The sequence below is a fragment of the Culex quinquefasciatus genome, chromosome 3 (assembly GCF_015732765.1).
Source record: "Culex quinquefasciatus strain JHB chromosome 3, VPISU_Cqui_1.0_pri_paternal, whole genome shotgun sequence".
In the NCBI taxonomy this organism is placed as follows: Eukaryota; Metazoa; Arthropoda; class Insecta; order Diptera; family Culicidae; genus Culex; species Culex quinquefasciatus.
Genome location: NC_051863.1, coordinates 100,083,702 through 100,099,157, shown reverse-complemented (window position 1 = coordinate 100,099,157; position 15,456 = coordinate 100,083,702). Strand labels below are relative to the sequence as shown.

At 46.5% G+C, this 15,456-nt stretch overlaps 1 protein-coding gene and 1 long non-coding RNA gene across 3 annotated transcripts in view; both read right to left on the bottom strand.

The window, feature by feature from the left end:
• Positions 1–15,456, bottom strand: part of LOC119770641 (protein lifeguard 1-like) — an 84,213-nt gene that overhangs the window by 12,994 nt on the left and 55,763 nt on the right. For both annotated transcript variants that reach the window (XM_038265907.1, XM_038265908.1), the window contains exons 3-5: positions 5,273–5,407; positions 5,043–5,215; positions 4,742–4,990 (exon numbers count right to left, since the gene is read on the bottom strand). In XM_038265907.1, the coding sequence (XP_038121835.1) occupies positions 4,742–4,990; positions 5,043–5,215; positions 5,273–5,407 (557 nt within the window). The remainder of the gene's footprint in view (positions 1–4,741; positions 4,991–5,042; positions 5,216–5,272; positions 5,408–15,456) is intronic.
• On the bottom strand, positions 1,353–2,410 carry LOC119770645. The gene is made up of 2 exons (XR_005278926.1): positions 1,595–2,410; positions 1,353–1,495 (listed from the first exon to the last, which is right to left on the bottom strand). It is a non-coding gene; the product is annotated as an uncharacterized LOC119770645 (long non-coding RNA).

Genomic DNA, 15,456 nt, shown 5'->3' with positions numbered 1-15,456 from the left:
TTAGGGGCGGCTCCCATAGAAGCGAGTGAACCCCCCCCCCCCCTTCAAGCGTCTGTTCCCCAGGTTAGGGGCGGCTCAAGGAAACCGGTGTCCTGCTCCATCGTTGAGGTAAGCGTCTGTTCTCCAGGTTAGGGGCGGCTTACAGCAGATAGAGTTAGGACCCCCCCCCCCTCGAGCGACTGTTCCCCAGGTTAGGGGCGGCTCGGAACAGCGTCTGTTCCCCAGGTTAGGGGCGGCTGACTAACAGTCCCAGTGCCAGGGTGGGACTCTAAACAGCCCTGGTACGACGGTCCTCCGGCGAGACAGGGGGTTGGTGATGGCTACACGCACCCGCCGTAAAAACCAAGTGCAGAGAGCTCCAGATGCGAGCCGATCCAATCGCCGACCCGATTTTCGGGGATCCAGGGATTGGAAACTCGGGACGTGGAACTGCAGGTCTCTCAACTTCGATGGGAGCGACCGCATTCTTTCAAACGAATTGCGGGTCCGCGGTCTCGAAGTCGTGGCGCTGCAGGAGGTGTGCTGGGAGGGGAAGGACCACCGGGAGTACGGTGACTACACTATGTATTGGAGCGGCGGCAATACACGCGAGCTGGGGACAGCTTTTATAGTGCTGGGCGAAATGGCGAAGCGCGTGATTGGGTGGTGGCCAGTCAACGAAAGAATGTGCCGGTTGAGAATCAAGGGCCGATTCTTCAACCTGAGCATCATCAACGTGCACAGCCCGCACATGGGAAGCGACGCCGATGACAAGGACGCTTTCTACGAGCTTCTTGACCGCGAGTACAGGAAGTGTCCAAAACACGACGTCAAGATTGTCATCGGCGACTTAAACGCTCAAGTCGGCCAGGAGGAGGAGTTTAGACCGGTTATTGGGAGGTTCAGCGCTCACCAGCAGACGAACGAGAACGGCCTACGACTCATCGATTTCGCTACCTCCCGAAACATGGCCATACGTAGTACCTTCTTCCAGCACACCTCCCTATACAAGTACACCTGGAGATCACCAAACGACACGGAGACGCAAATCGACCATGTTCACATCGATGGTCGGCACTTCTCGGACATAATCGACGTCAGAACCTACCGTGGCGCGGACATCGATTCAGACCACTACCTGGTGGTGGCAAAGCTGCGCCAACACGCAGAAAATTTCAGCCTTATCAAATTGATAAATCACATTATCAACTTCAATAATTTTCATTTATTGTTTTGATAAAGTTGATTTATCGTTTCGATAAACTTTTCATATCAAAACGACAAATTTCATTGTTATTTTGATAAATTAAATTATCGTTTGAAATTTTTCGCATGCACGTTTTCTTCTGTCATCGAAACATAAACAAACAGCTGAAGGCAGCAGAATCAGGTCGGAATTTATTGAGCACCCGGAAAACAACAAAATTCCCTACGCCAGTAAACCGGGAACGACGACCAAGTCCGGCGGTGACCAAAACTGTTTTATGCAACCCAAACAGTAGCCGCCGCACAATTCCTGTTAGCATCATCCGGGCACAGAGAAATCATATGTTAGCATCGATGGTGGTAAGTTTGCGTTGAGTCAAAATAAGTAAAGTTTCCATAGCTCGCTTACTTTTCCAAAGGTCATATCTGCGTAGGAACCCATGGCGCTCAGGATCTTTTGACAAAGTACAAATTTATCTTGCTAACCATTGAATTTATTTCAGGTGAACACGACAACACGACACATCCGGTATCGGGAGAGTCTGGTGCGTTTGCGGAGTTTCCAGCCGAATGGTCCAATATACGTATACGGAAGGCGGAAGAGTCATAATTTACCAAGTACGGAGCCCAGCATAAAAGGTCAACGACATCATAGAAATGCGAGGATGCGGTTGGTGCTAAACCTATTTATTCCCACAGTAAAACCTTGGATTTATGTAAATAAATAAAGCAATTTTGGCAATACGTCATTTGTTTAATTTGAAACATTAAAAAAATACGAAATAATCACCTGTAAAATGGCGATAAATAAAATTATCATTTTAACAAAAACCTTTTATTGTTTTGATAAAATAATTTATCAAAATGATAAATATTTGTATCGATTTGATTACTTTTGTTTTGACGTTTCTTCAATCACGATTATCAAATCGATAAATTATTTTGTCAAATTGATAAATAATTATTATCAAACCGATAAGAAAACTTATCAAATTTGATAAAATAAATTATTGGTTGCCAACCGATAATTTTATTTATCGAAATGATAGCAGAAATTTGTCGAATTGATAATTCTTTTTTCTGCGTGAACGCCTGTCCGAGGTCAACAAGATCCGGTACCGTCGCCCGCAGCGGTATAACCTGGAGCGACTCAAGGATCCTGAGGTCGCTACCCAGTCCGCGCGGGAACTCGAAGCTGCGTTGCCTGACGAGGGTGAGCTCGCTGAAGCCCCTCTGGAGGCCTGCTGGAGCCATATGGAAGCAGCCATCAACGCAGCGGCATCGAGCGCCATCGGGTACGTGGACCGAGTTCGACGGAACGGCTGGTTCGACGAGGATTGTCAGGCGATTTGGGACGAGAAGAAAGCAGCGCGGGACAAGTGGCTGCTGCACAACACCCGTGGGAACAAGGAGTCGTACAAACAGTTGCGAAGACAGCAAACCCATCTCTTCCGGGATAAGAAGCGCCGCCTGGATGAGTTGGAGTGCCAGGACATGGAACAGCTGTATCGCTCCAACGAAACGCGCAAGTTCTACAAGAAACTCAGTCAATCCCGGAAAGGCTTCATGCCGCGGGCCGAAATTTGCCGGGATAAGGACGGAGGCATCTTGACGGACGAGCGTGAGGTGATCGAAAGGTGGAAGCAGTACTTCGACGAGCACCTGAACGGCCCAGAGGCGGAGTACCAGGGCGACGGGGGAAACGACGTCAGCGGTATGGTGGACGGCGAGGACGAGCCAGCACCCACGATGAGGGAGGTTAAGGATGCCATCAAGAAGCTGAAGAACAACAAAGCAGCGGGTAAGGATGGTATCGATGCTGAACTCATCAAGATGGGCCCGGACAAGCTGGCGGCCTGTCTACACCGGCTGATAGTCAAGGTCTGGGACACAGAACAGCTACCGGAGGAGTGGAAAGAGGGAGTAATATGCCCGATCTACAAGAAGGGGGACAAGTTGGAATGTGAGAACTATCGAGCTATCACTATTCTCAACGCGGCCTACAAAGTGCTGTCTCAGATCATCTTCTGTCGTCTGTCGGAGCGAGCAAAGGATTTCGTTGGGCCGTACCAAGCCGGTTTCGTGGAGGGGAAATCGACGACGGACCAAATCTTTTTGCTACGCCAAATCCTCCAAAAGTGTCGCGAGTACCAGATCCCGACGCACCACCTGTTCATCGATTTCAAAGCCGCGTACGACTCGGTCGATCGCGAAGAGCTATGGAAGATCATGCACGAGAACGGCTTTCCCAGGAAGCTGATCAGACTGGTGAAATCGACGATGGGCACGGTGCAGCGTGAAGATTTCGGGGGCGATGTCCGACCCGATCGAATCGCGCAAGGGACTGCGACAAGGCGACGGTATCTCCGGCCTCTGTTTCAACATTGGGCTTGAAGGTGTGATGAGGCGGGCGGGCTTCAACATGCGGGGCACGATCATCAACCGATCCAACCAGTTCATCTGCTATGCCGACGACATGGACATTGTCGGCAGAACGTTCGAGGATGTGGCCAGGCGGTACACCGAATTGAAGCGGGAAGCGGATAAGGTTGGATTGAAGGTGAATGTTGCGAAGACGAAGTATCTGCTGACAGGAGGAACCGAGTCCCTTAGGACTCGCATAGGACCGAGCGTGACGATCGACGGCGACGAGTTCGAGGTTGTGGAGGAGTTTGTGTACCTCGGATCGTTGGTTACGTCGGACAACAACTGCAGCAGAGAAATTCGGAGGCGCATCATCACCGGTAGTCGTGCCTACTACGGACTCCACAAGACCTTATGGTCTGGTCACCTTTCCCGGCGTACAAAGTGCACCATGTATGAAACGCTGATAAGACCCGTCGTCCTCTACGGGCACGAGACGTGGACGATGCTCGAGGAGGACCTGCAAGCGCTTGAAGTTTTCGAACGGCGAGTGCTTAGGACGATCTTTGGCGGTGTACGTGAGAACAATGTGTGGCGGAGAAGGATGAACCACGAGCTGGCGCAACTGTACGGCAAGCCAAGCATTCGGAAAGTCGCCAAGGCTGGCCGGATCAGGTGGGCCGGACACGTCGCGAGAATGCCGGACGCGCTGGATGCGCGCCAACCGAACCAAACTATCAATCCGGTGAAGTTGGTGTTCAATTCGGAGCCGGGTGGAACGCGGCGGAGGGGGGCGCAACGTGCAAGGTGGTTGAACCAGGTGGAGGAAGATCTGGAAAGTGTGGGAGTTCCGCAGCGGAATTGGAGAGTAGCAGCCCAGGACCGAGTTAGATGGCAACGCATCTGGAGACAGCTCATGACCCCGAGGTTGTACGAGCAGTAAAAGTAAAGTAAGTAAGCAAAATTGGGGGGGGGGGTATTCCGATTTGGACGAAATTCGGGATTCTTGCATATTTTGATAGTATCAACAGCCTTGCCAAATTTGAGCAGGATCGGAGAGGGTACTTTTCAAATTTGTATTTTATCTTGTACACTTCAGGTGGAATGACCCATATGGAACTTAGAAGCCTTCAGACCCCCTCCCCCCCTTAAATACTACAACATTTGTGGATGGCACCTAGAAAAAAAATACCTCTTGAGAACTGAACCGTGCCGTGGTAATTCCAAGTAAAAATGATTGAGCCAAAGTGAACAGAGTTAAGAAGATAAAGTTCATGGGAGCTTTGCGTCGAACACTACCGCAACATGCCATTGAGATCAACGTGACTAGCATTACCCCGAAAGCTATCCAAAACATTTCCGGATGCTGCTTAACCCAAATGTTTGTTTGACGATGGTACATGAACAGACAGATAAATCCAAGTGTGATACTTAGTTGGGCCTAAAAACGAATTTTGTTATTGTGAATTATCTCAATTTTGAATTTATCTCACCGTTAATATTGAGTAAACCTTTCGAATAAATCCTCTCCTTATAGATTGGTCGGAGAAATCAAAATTTTTAGCTTCTGGGTTTTCCGGATCATAAACTCCATAACCACCCATTTCTGGACCGGTAGTTCCAGGAACTTGAGGGAATCCTTGGAATCCTGGTGGCGGTGCAGATCCTGTATAGTATTAACAATATTGAAACATTTTGTTCTTAGCAAAGTCAATTATCTTACCAGGTTGCGCATATAATGACTGAGGTGGGGGGTAACCAGGGTTCATTTGTTGTTGAGGAGGATATGGCGGCGCATAGCATCGTTGTCCATATCCAGGTTGTTGAGGGAAACCCCCGTAATATTGTTGATTGGGATCTAATGGAAGAGGATTAGAGATTATCAAAAAAAAATGTTAGCATCACGAATCTGTTCGCAAATGGAAAGCCAATGTTGAAGTCAAATTTGGTTGGAGCAGTATTGTATTTAAAGGAAAATAAATTTGAAAATGTTTTTTAATTTGTAAATGTATTTTTGGACTGAGACAATTCATTAAATGCGTTTATTTATTTTTTGCTTATTTTTGATAAAATTCAGTTTAAAATATATTTTCATGAGATATATTTCCATATGACCATAAATCAAACAATGTTGTGTCATACATACATGTGCTTAAACTAAGACTTATTAAAGTGGTAGTAGTTAGTCAATGTGTTTAAATATATAAATCGTTCAGTACCGTCAGTGGGGGTGACATTGGGTCTGGGGGGTGAGATTGGGTCAAAGTGATTTACGGATTTTACCATTTCTCAGATTCTTCTCAATGAAACTGAACTCTGTTTAATGGCTTGTGTAGGGGACATCTTAAGAATACTTCGCTTGAAAAATCTCGTTCCTAGAACAAATCCTGTTATTTTGGCAGCTATCTAAAGTTGAGGTACGTTTTTGGCCAAAAATGACCTCTCGAAAAATTATTTTTTAATATTTTTGTTGGAATTGCTCGAAAACTACCAAAATGTTTGAAAATCTCCACTTCAAACATTGTAGCATGTCAATACGATTTCCTCGAACAAGAAACACTGTTGGATGACTTGTTTTTACCATGTCGTTGTATTGGAGCATCATTTTAGTTTCATTTGACCCAATGTCACCCCCTCTAAGGGGTGAGATTGGGTCAATTTTCAAACTATTAGGTTTTACGCCGACTCGATTGTTTATTCGGATTTGGAGGTTAGAAAGGAGTGCGCTGTTTACATGGACTTAACACATTTCGATGCGGTCGTCGATTTTGCTCGGGGAAATTCGTCGACAATCGACGAAGACCATGTAAACAGTGCACACGAGCTGTCAAATAACGTCACGGTGTAAAACCTAATTCGCATTTAAGGAAGTGTTCATCAAAATCCACCATATTTTGGGAAAATGTTAGTAAACTATCTAAAAAAAAATCTACGTTGAAAGATTTTCGATGTTTTTAAAATTGTTTTTGTTATCAATCAATTACGAGTGGTGTATCGTTTTTTGACCCATAGCCACCCCCACTGACGGTACAACCGGTACAACCCGAGCTTTGGGGGAAGTGACGCAAATTCTCTGGGCGAAATTGGGAACAAAGAGGGGGAAAACGGCTAGCTGCAGGTTGACACGGATAGAAAGGAAACGGAATTTGGTAGTCAATTTAAACAAGTTTGATTAACTCAACAAACTAACGTTTATTGACACGACTGTACTGCCGTTCTATGCATAATTGTCCCATGTTCAAAAAAGTGCAACTGAGAAAAACGCGATTGAAATTTTTCGACCGTTTTTTGTGTTTCTACGCATAATTGTCCCATGGGGTCCCTATTCACCCCATAAGTCCCTATTCATCCCAATAAGCAGTTTATCACTCTTATTTGTAATCATCTTGCTATACAATAGGTAAACAAGACACAATACTTCGTAAAACTGATAATTTCGTGATAGAAAATACTTGGTGGGACAATTTTGCGTAGAAGTACAACGATGGGACAAACAGACTTGGTGTTGTTTTCAATGAATTTCCAAACAAAGTACTAGATTTTATGTGTTTTTCGAAAATTAAACGTCAAACTAAACCTAAAAATGACAAAAGGTCAGAATCGACCAAAAATGACATGAGACAATTATGCGTAGAACGGCAGTGTACTGCTCGGCACTCGGATACAGAATGAATGAAAAGTGAGAAAGAAAGAGAAAGCGCGCGTGAATGAATGACGTTTGTAGTGTAATGAGCGCTAACAACCCTGGAGTGGATATGGGAGAAGGTGAGTGTAGAGTCGAGAATCAGCCACTTTACCCTAGGTCGAGAGTGAGTTGGCGAGCGATTCTACAAGTGGTCCGAAAGTGATAAGTTTTATCCCCCCGGCGGATTCTACATTTGGCGCAGTCGGTAAGTAATTTAAAAGAACCTGAGAGTGGAGGCCATTTGAGGAAGAGCCTGAGACTGGAGGCCACAGGGAACGTGCACCAGGTTGAAGGTCGCCTGCTGCTTTGGGAAGGTGTTTTGCCGGGACAGTTTCTTTTGTTTTTTTGTTACAATGAGGCCTATCGATGTTTTAATCGATGAAATCATTGGTTTCATCAAAATAATTTATAGTCAAAATGGCGGCTGTGAAGCGCGTTTTTTTCCTTCTAGTATTGGTGAGGTGAAAGAACAAAGTCTTTAGGCTACCACTCATACTAGTGCGTATCAAGTTGAAGACTGGGACGTGCGAAAACGCACACTAAAGTGACCTTGCTGAAGACTATCGCACAAACACAGTTAAATACTGTGAAAATACAAACAAAGTGACCTGGTTGAGGGCCGCGTCACACAAAAACAGTGGCGTTCCCAGTTGAGGACTGGGGCGCAGAAAAAATAGAAAAAGTGATCCGATTGAGGGCCGCGGCACACAAAAACAGTGGCGTTCCCAGTTGAGGACTGGGCGCGGAAAAAAAATATAGAAAAAGTGACCCGGTTGAGGGCCGCGGCACACAAAAACAGTGGCGTTCCCAGTTGAGGGCTGGGACGCGAAAAAAAAACAAAAAAAAGTGACCCGGTTGAGGGCCGTGGCACGCGCATATAGTGATGTTTCCAGTTGAGGACTGGGACGTGAAAATGAAATCAAGTGACCCGCACACAGCGGCGTTCCGAGTTGAGGGCTGGGGCGCAGGAAAATCAGACCAAGTAATCCGGTTGAGGGCCGTTTGCCAATATAAGCAAAAAAAAAAAACGACAAGCAGTGGCTGTTGGAATCGTTCAACGACTCGGTCGACGTGTCCGACCTGCGTCGTGAATGGGAGGAATGGTTTAGGGCATTCGAACTTGTCCTGGAGATGAAGAATGTTTACGCTCGTCGACCGGTGCCAGATGAAATCCACCCGGCGCCTGCCGTGATACCCTTTGCGCCGAAGGAGATACCGGAATACGACAACGCGATCAAGCGCTTGAATGCTTTCTTCGTCGGTAAACGCAACGAGAGAGTCGAACTGGAGGAGTTCTGCTCGTTGAAACAACGAACTGGCGAATCGTTCAAGCAATTTGTGCTGAGACTACGAGCGCAAGCAGCCCGCTGTGAATTTTACGACCGTGAAGAGAAGGAGATTCTGCATCAAGTAACGATGGGTACAAGTGATGAACGCGTTCGGGACAAGGGTCTTGAAAATGTCATGAACCTGGATGAGCTCTCCAACTATGCTTTGAACAGAGAACTGATGCTCAAACAAAAAGCTAAGTCTCACCCGTTCGGGTCGGAGCCGTCTTCCAGTCTGGCTTACGTGAAGCAGGAATCAAGTGTGGGAGGACGTGCCGGACCGTACGGTGGCGCAGGACGACGTGATGAGCCATACCGAGGTCCTGGGGGACGTAATGAGCTGTATCGCGCTGCTGGAGGACGTAATGAGCCGTACCGTGGTGCTGGAGGACGTAATGTTCCGTATCGTGGTGCTGAAGGTCGTTCCGGGGAAAGGACAAGCAGGTTCGCAACGAGTGCGGCCGTTGTGGTTCGTGGAGTCACAGCAGTGATTCTCGTGAGTGTTATGCACGTAGTGCGCAGTGCAACAAGTGTGGCTTTATTGGTCACTATGAACGGATGTGTAAGACGGCCCAACAGTCGCTATGAGAAGGCCGCGGAAGTGGTTCAACCAAATCCTATTCATGGAAACGCTCGGCTGAAGCGAATGCTGTGCGAGAGGAGGACGATTCCAAGCAGGAACTGTTCCGTCACGGCAACTCGGACGGCCAGAAGCAGGTATGATAAACCGTATTTGATTGTTAAGAGGGCTCGTAGAATCGGGGGGTTGATGGTTTAAATACGAATCCCTAATAAACGAAAAATATAAGAAAAAAAAACAAATTTTGTTATTTAAAACAGGTTGACTCGAGTGTCAGCGGTTCGATCATTTGCAAAATCGATCAGACCCCAGTTCTTTTCTTGATCGACTCGGGAGCGGCAATTAACACTGTCACTGAAGATAGCTGGCATGAGCTTGTCAGAGAAAGTGCTGCTATTTACAAGAAGCGATACCAGTGTGACCGCCGTGTAACCGCTTACGCCAGTAATGATCCCCTTGAAGTTTTGCTTATATTTGAAGCCTGGATCTCGATTAATGACTCGAAACCAAAGGCCTACGCAGAGTTCTTCGTGGTTAAGGGTGGCAAAAAGTCGTTGCTCAGCAAGAGAACTGCGGAGGAATTGAAAGTCTTGAAAGTTGGGCTAGAGGTTTGCGGTGTTGATTTGCGCTGTCCGGCATTCCCAAAGTTCCCGAACGTTCAGATAAAGTTATCGATTGACCACAGTGTTCCGCCACGCAAGCTTGCGTACTTGAGGATTCCCATCGCCATGGAGGAGAAAGTTGATATGAAGATTAGCGTGGCTCACGGATATATGAAAAAGACAAAAGTGTTCAATTTCGAACGCCTCGCCCGGAATTTTGTAGCATTATAGCCCCAGAAGCTAGCCTGAAATTTTGAGCGCATTTGGTTAATGATAAGTAGTTCCACTTTTGACCTGAAGTTATTAAGAAATTCCAATAAATTTAATTTATTTATTTTCAACTTTTTAACTCTTCTTCGAGAAAGTTTTCCTATGCCCTATGATTTTTTCTCAAAATAGAGGTTTCTTATAGGTTTTGATCCGGGGAACAACTTTGTAGAACATCATAAAGCGCTAGGAATTAATCCCGGAAAGATACAGTAAGTATCCGAATGAAGCAATCCAACGAGAACACTACCCATTACCGATGATTGACACGCTGCTTAACAAGCTTCGAGGATCGACGTGGTTCTCAAAACTGGATATCACATCAGCCTTCCACCATGTTGAACTGCACCCAGACTCTCGTGGAATCACCACTTTCATGACGAGCATGGGTTTGATGCGGTTTGAAAGGTGAGCCACCTTTGGGATTAATGCTGCGCCCGAAATGTTTCAGCGTATCATGTGTGGAATGCTTGCGGGAATAGAAGGAGTTATCGTGTACATCGATGATATTGTCGTTTTTGGCGTGACCAAGGAGGAGCACGATGGAAGGTTGGAGGAAGTGATGGCGGTTCTCCGCGAAAACAACGCAACTCTCAACAAGCAGAAGTGCCTTATCGGTGTCAGGCAGTTGGATATTCTCGGCTACAACGTTAGCGCTGCTGGAATCAGCCCGTCCGAAGAGAAGATCGCATCCATCAGGAACTTCAGGGAGCCCGAATCTAAAGAGGAAGTTCGAAGTTTTCTAGGTTTGGTCAACTTCGTTGGGCAGTTTATTCCGCACCTATCAACCAGATCGGAGCCGTTGCGACAATTTGTGCGAGGAGATACTGACGTGTTTGGAGATAGCCAGCGACAAGCTTTCGATGATCTTCGGAACGAGCTTTCTAGTACTGTTCGCCGATTGGGATTCTTTGATCCGAAGGATGACATCGAACTGTACGTTGATGCCTCTCCGGTAAGACTAGGGGCCGTGCTCAAACAAAGGGATCAGGATAACACTCCGCGAATTGTAAGTTTCGCGTCAAAAGGCTTGACGAAGGCAGAGAGAGTTTATCCGCAGACCCAACGTGAAGCCCTGGCGGTCGTTTGGGCTGTGGAGAAATTCTACTCGTACTTGTTTGGCACGTTCTTCACCATCTATACGGACCACAAAACCCTGGAATACATATATGGAGGCAAACATCGAGGCGGCAAGCGAGCCTGCACAAGAGCAGAGGGCTGGGCGCTTCGCTTGCAACCGTACAGATTTCGCATGGATCACATTCCAGGGTCAAGCAACATTTCAGACATCCTGTCACGCTTGTGCCCGCCTTCAGATGAACCTTTTGATGAGGTATCGGAGCATTATCTGTGCGCTGTTAGCGATGAAATTACGGCAATCACATTAAGTGACATCCGGGATGCTACGACCAAGGACGAAACGCTGCTTGCGGTCATGGAAGCGATAAAAAGCCAAAATTGGCCTTCCATGCTCTTTCAATATCAAGCTTTCTCAAAGGAACTCGGCATACTGGATGGCATCGTTGTTCGAGACGATCGAATCGTGCTACCAGCGAGCCTCAGGCCGAAGGCTCTGGATATTGCTCATCGAGGTCATCCAGGCATAGTGAGCATGCGGTGCCGGCTCCGCGAGAACGTATGGTGGCCGTACATGGACCGTGATATTGGAGATCGTATTGAGGAATGTGCTGGATGTGCCGCTGTGAGTGTTCAAGGACCACCAGAGCCTATGTGTCGGAAGGAAATGCCCGATCGCGCGTGGCAGGACATTGCCATCGATTTCTTCAGTGCAAAGGATTGCTGTACTTTCCTGGTGATTGTTGATTACTACAGCCGCTTTCTGAAGGTGATAGAAATGAACGGAACAACTGCTGGGAAAACCATCGAGGCGCTCCAAACTGTTTTTGATGAACAATCCTACCCGGAAACCATACGGTGCGATAACGGCCCGCCCTTTTCGAGCGAGGAATTCGCACAGTATTGCTTGCGTAAGAACATCCGACTGGTCCGTACGATCCCTTACTGGCCACAAATGAATGGATTAGTTGAACGCTTGAATCAGGGCATTCTGCGCTCCATGCGGATTGCAAGGGCAACCAGTATCAGCTGGCGTACTGCAGTAAAGGATTACGTCCATATGTACAACACCACTCCTCACACTATGACGGGAAAGGCGCCGTTGGAATTGCTAACGGGAAGACCAGTTAAAGACCTGCTACCATCGCTGCGAACTGAGCCTTATTGGAACCGGGATGAGAATGTCCGTGACGATGACGCCATCAAGAAGATGAAAGGAAAGCTTTACGCTGATAACCGTAGACATGCAAAGACGTCCGAGATAGCCGAAGGGGATACAGTATTGCTGCGGAATTATGAAAAGGGGAAGCTGGAGCCAAACTTTAATCTCGAAAAGTTCAAGGTTGTTTCGAGAAATGGCACTGATACCATCGTGGTCAACGGAGATGGCGTAACTTACCGCCGTCCGGTGGCACACCTGAAGAAGTGGGTCGAGCCGACGCAAACAGGAAGAATGCAGGCCGAGGAAAATCCAGAGCGCTGCAACCGAGAAATCTAGATTGCCAAGCCGGGAACATGCTCCAACGCTGGATGATTCGGGTTCTAGTCGACCCAAGAGGGCTAGGAAGCTGCCAGCGCGGTTCAGCTAATTGGTAGAAGTATCTTATCATTTTTATTTGTAAGCAATATATCATTAAAACTCTTTTCTTTTATTTCCAGAGCACACAAGAAATGTAGAGTCGAGAATCAGCCACTTTACCCTAGGTCGAGAGTGAGTTGGCGAACGAGAGCGGCAGATTGACGAGAGAGGGAGAGGGATGCGGGCTTGACGAGAGAACGGTAAAAGTGCTGGGGTTACACTGAAAATACGCCACCCTTTTTTTCCAAGTGCCCAAACACTTGAATGATTCAATTAAACCGCATCTTAGATCTAATTTGTTTGTGTTTCAATTTCAATCCAATCCATTATTAAATTCAAGTGTTTTGGCGATTGACTTTTTGGTATTTTTTGACACCTTATTTTCATTCGTGTGGCTCAAAAATTTCAAGTGTTTTGCTCATGAATTTGCCCCACTGTGTTGAACTATTCAAAGTGATGAGGAAAACACTTGAAATTGATCTTGTTTTGATTTGAAATGCAGTTTAGCGACAGCTTCATGAGACTTTGCTTTGTTTCCTCATTTGAAAGTTTTGGCCGTCCGGTGTGTTCGTTTTTCGCAGACCGCGGGAATTCGCTGCCGCCATGTTCCAGTCCAGTAAATTGGTTTGTGACCGTGAAGATGAGCATCGCCATACAAGACTGCGTCCTCGGGCTCGAGCTCCGTATGGCCAGCGGAAGGGCTTGGTCTCCCGGATTCCCGGATAGAAGCCAACTTTTGTGATAAAGTTCCTTTCCGGACCCATTTGGTGAGTGGGGAGAGAATTTTTGTTGTGGGGTTTTGTTTTGATTTTTGGATGTATTTTGTATGATTCACAGGAAGGATGTGAAAGAGCTGCAGATGCCGAACCAGGAAGCGGTGCCAGTGAGAAGCAAGATTCGGATGCAGGGGCCAAGCTATGCGTCATTCGGATGGTCAAGGCACAGTTTGAGTCGATGGAACCACCGCGGTTCCACCAAAGAGAATTCCGCATCAACAAGAAAATTCTCCAGTGGCCTCTATCTCCGCCGGCACCGGTGTTTCACTCGCCGACGCTGAGGAACCTCCCAGGAAGCAGGCACGAAAAAAATTACAGAATTTTTACACACCAAGTTGTTTTTGAAGTTGTTAGAAAATAAAAGCAGCCAAAAAAATTAATTGCGCAACATCTTCTTTATTTAAAAAAAAAAAAATCGAAATCCATTTCTTTTACATGCAAACATGCATTGATTATAGAAAGAAAAGCTATTTAAAATCAATAAATATAATATAGTATTTCATGTGACGCAACTCGTCAAATTCAAGTGTTTTGCTATTGAAATGACAGTATATTTTGGTGCCCAAAATTCAAGTGTTTTGCGATTGATATTTGAGTGCTCTGTACAGCAGGGTCAGATCATGTGTAGAACACTTCGATAAGCCGTGGGATTTTTGCTCAGTGTAGTTGCTCACGATCAATTGGAGAGAACGGTCGAATAAATTAGTTGGTGCGTGCGAGTCAAAAGTGCTTTGTTTAAATTCTACAAGTGGTCCGAAAGTGATAAGTTTTATCCCCCCGGCGGATTCTACAGTGAGGAAGAGGATGGGAAGATTGAATTAGTTGGTAAGTGAAGCCAATCGCTATCAGAAGCTTGAAGAATTAAATCGGCTAATAAATTTGTTGAAATCGCGCAATAAAGAGTTTTTCCTAAAATTTATGGATAACTAATAATTTGCTCCGAATACTCGCTAAAACAGTGCTAAATCAAGTAATTTACATTACAACGTGGGGGCTCAACCGGGATGTACGAGCTACCACCGCTGAAGCGGACGACGACGCAGAACCGAAGACTCATCCCATCGCTAATATTTTTGTTGGACCCGAAGAGCTGCCGGCGGAGGACAACGTCGACAACTCATGCGTGAAAGTGGAAAAATCGCCAGTCATCGAGGTGTTGATTGGCGAGCGACCGATGCTGGTTTTGCTGGTTAGCGGCAGTGAACTCAGCTGCATCGATGGTAACCTCTACCGAGAAGTTAAGGCGATTGGAGTTTAGATGTGTGAGCTGCCGGTGCAAAAGACGACCATACCATACAAGGGGCTTTTGGAGGGAAGAAAAATACCGTCTCCAATCAGATTTTCCTACCTCTTTTTATCAGCGGGGAAGCTGTCGATGTACCACTAATCGTCGTTGAAGACTTGTGCAGTCCCATGATATTTGGTATGGACACCCTTCACCACCTCCAAGCTTCCCTATTGTTCAACACAAAAGAGGTATGTTTGGTGTTGAACAACAAAGAAGTAAAGCTCCCCTTCAATGTCCAAGACGGTCAACATGAACATTTTTCCCTGAACCGAATCGAAGATGCCGTCAATAGGGCCGCAACGGTCGAGACATCGGGAGGGACTTCACCACTCTTCGGCAGTTCGATTTTGACTGATGCTGAACAAACACAACTGGAAGACCTGCTGCGAGAGTTCGAAGACATATTCTCTGACAAGCCGGGGATAGCTCACCAATACGAACACGAAATCCGAGTGACCGACGATTCTGGCTTTAACCAGAAACAGTACCCTATACCCTACAAATACACTCAAACTCCGATGTTTTGACACGAACTGTTGTCAAACGAACGGGGTCACTTTTTAGTTTGACACCCCTTTTACACGGAGTTCACACACACTACCGAACGTTTGTTTTGATAGTGTGCGTAAGCGCCGTGTAAAAAGTGACAGTTCGTCACTTTTTAGTTTGACTTTGACCAACCAACGGGGTACAAACTAAAAAAGTGTCAAACGAAAAAGTGACCA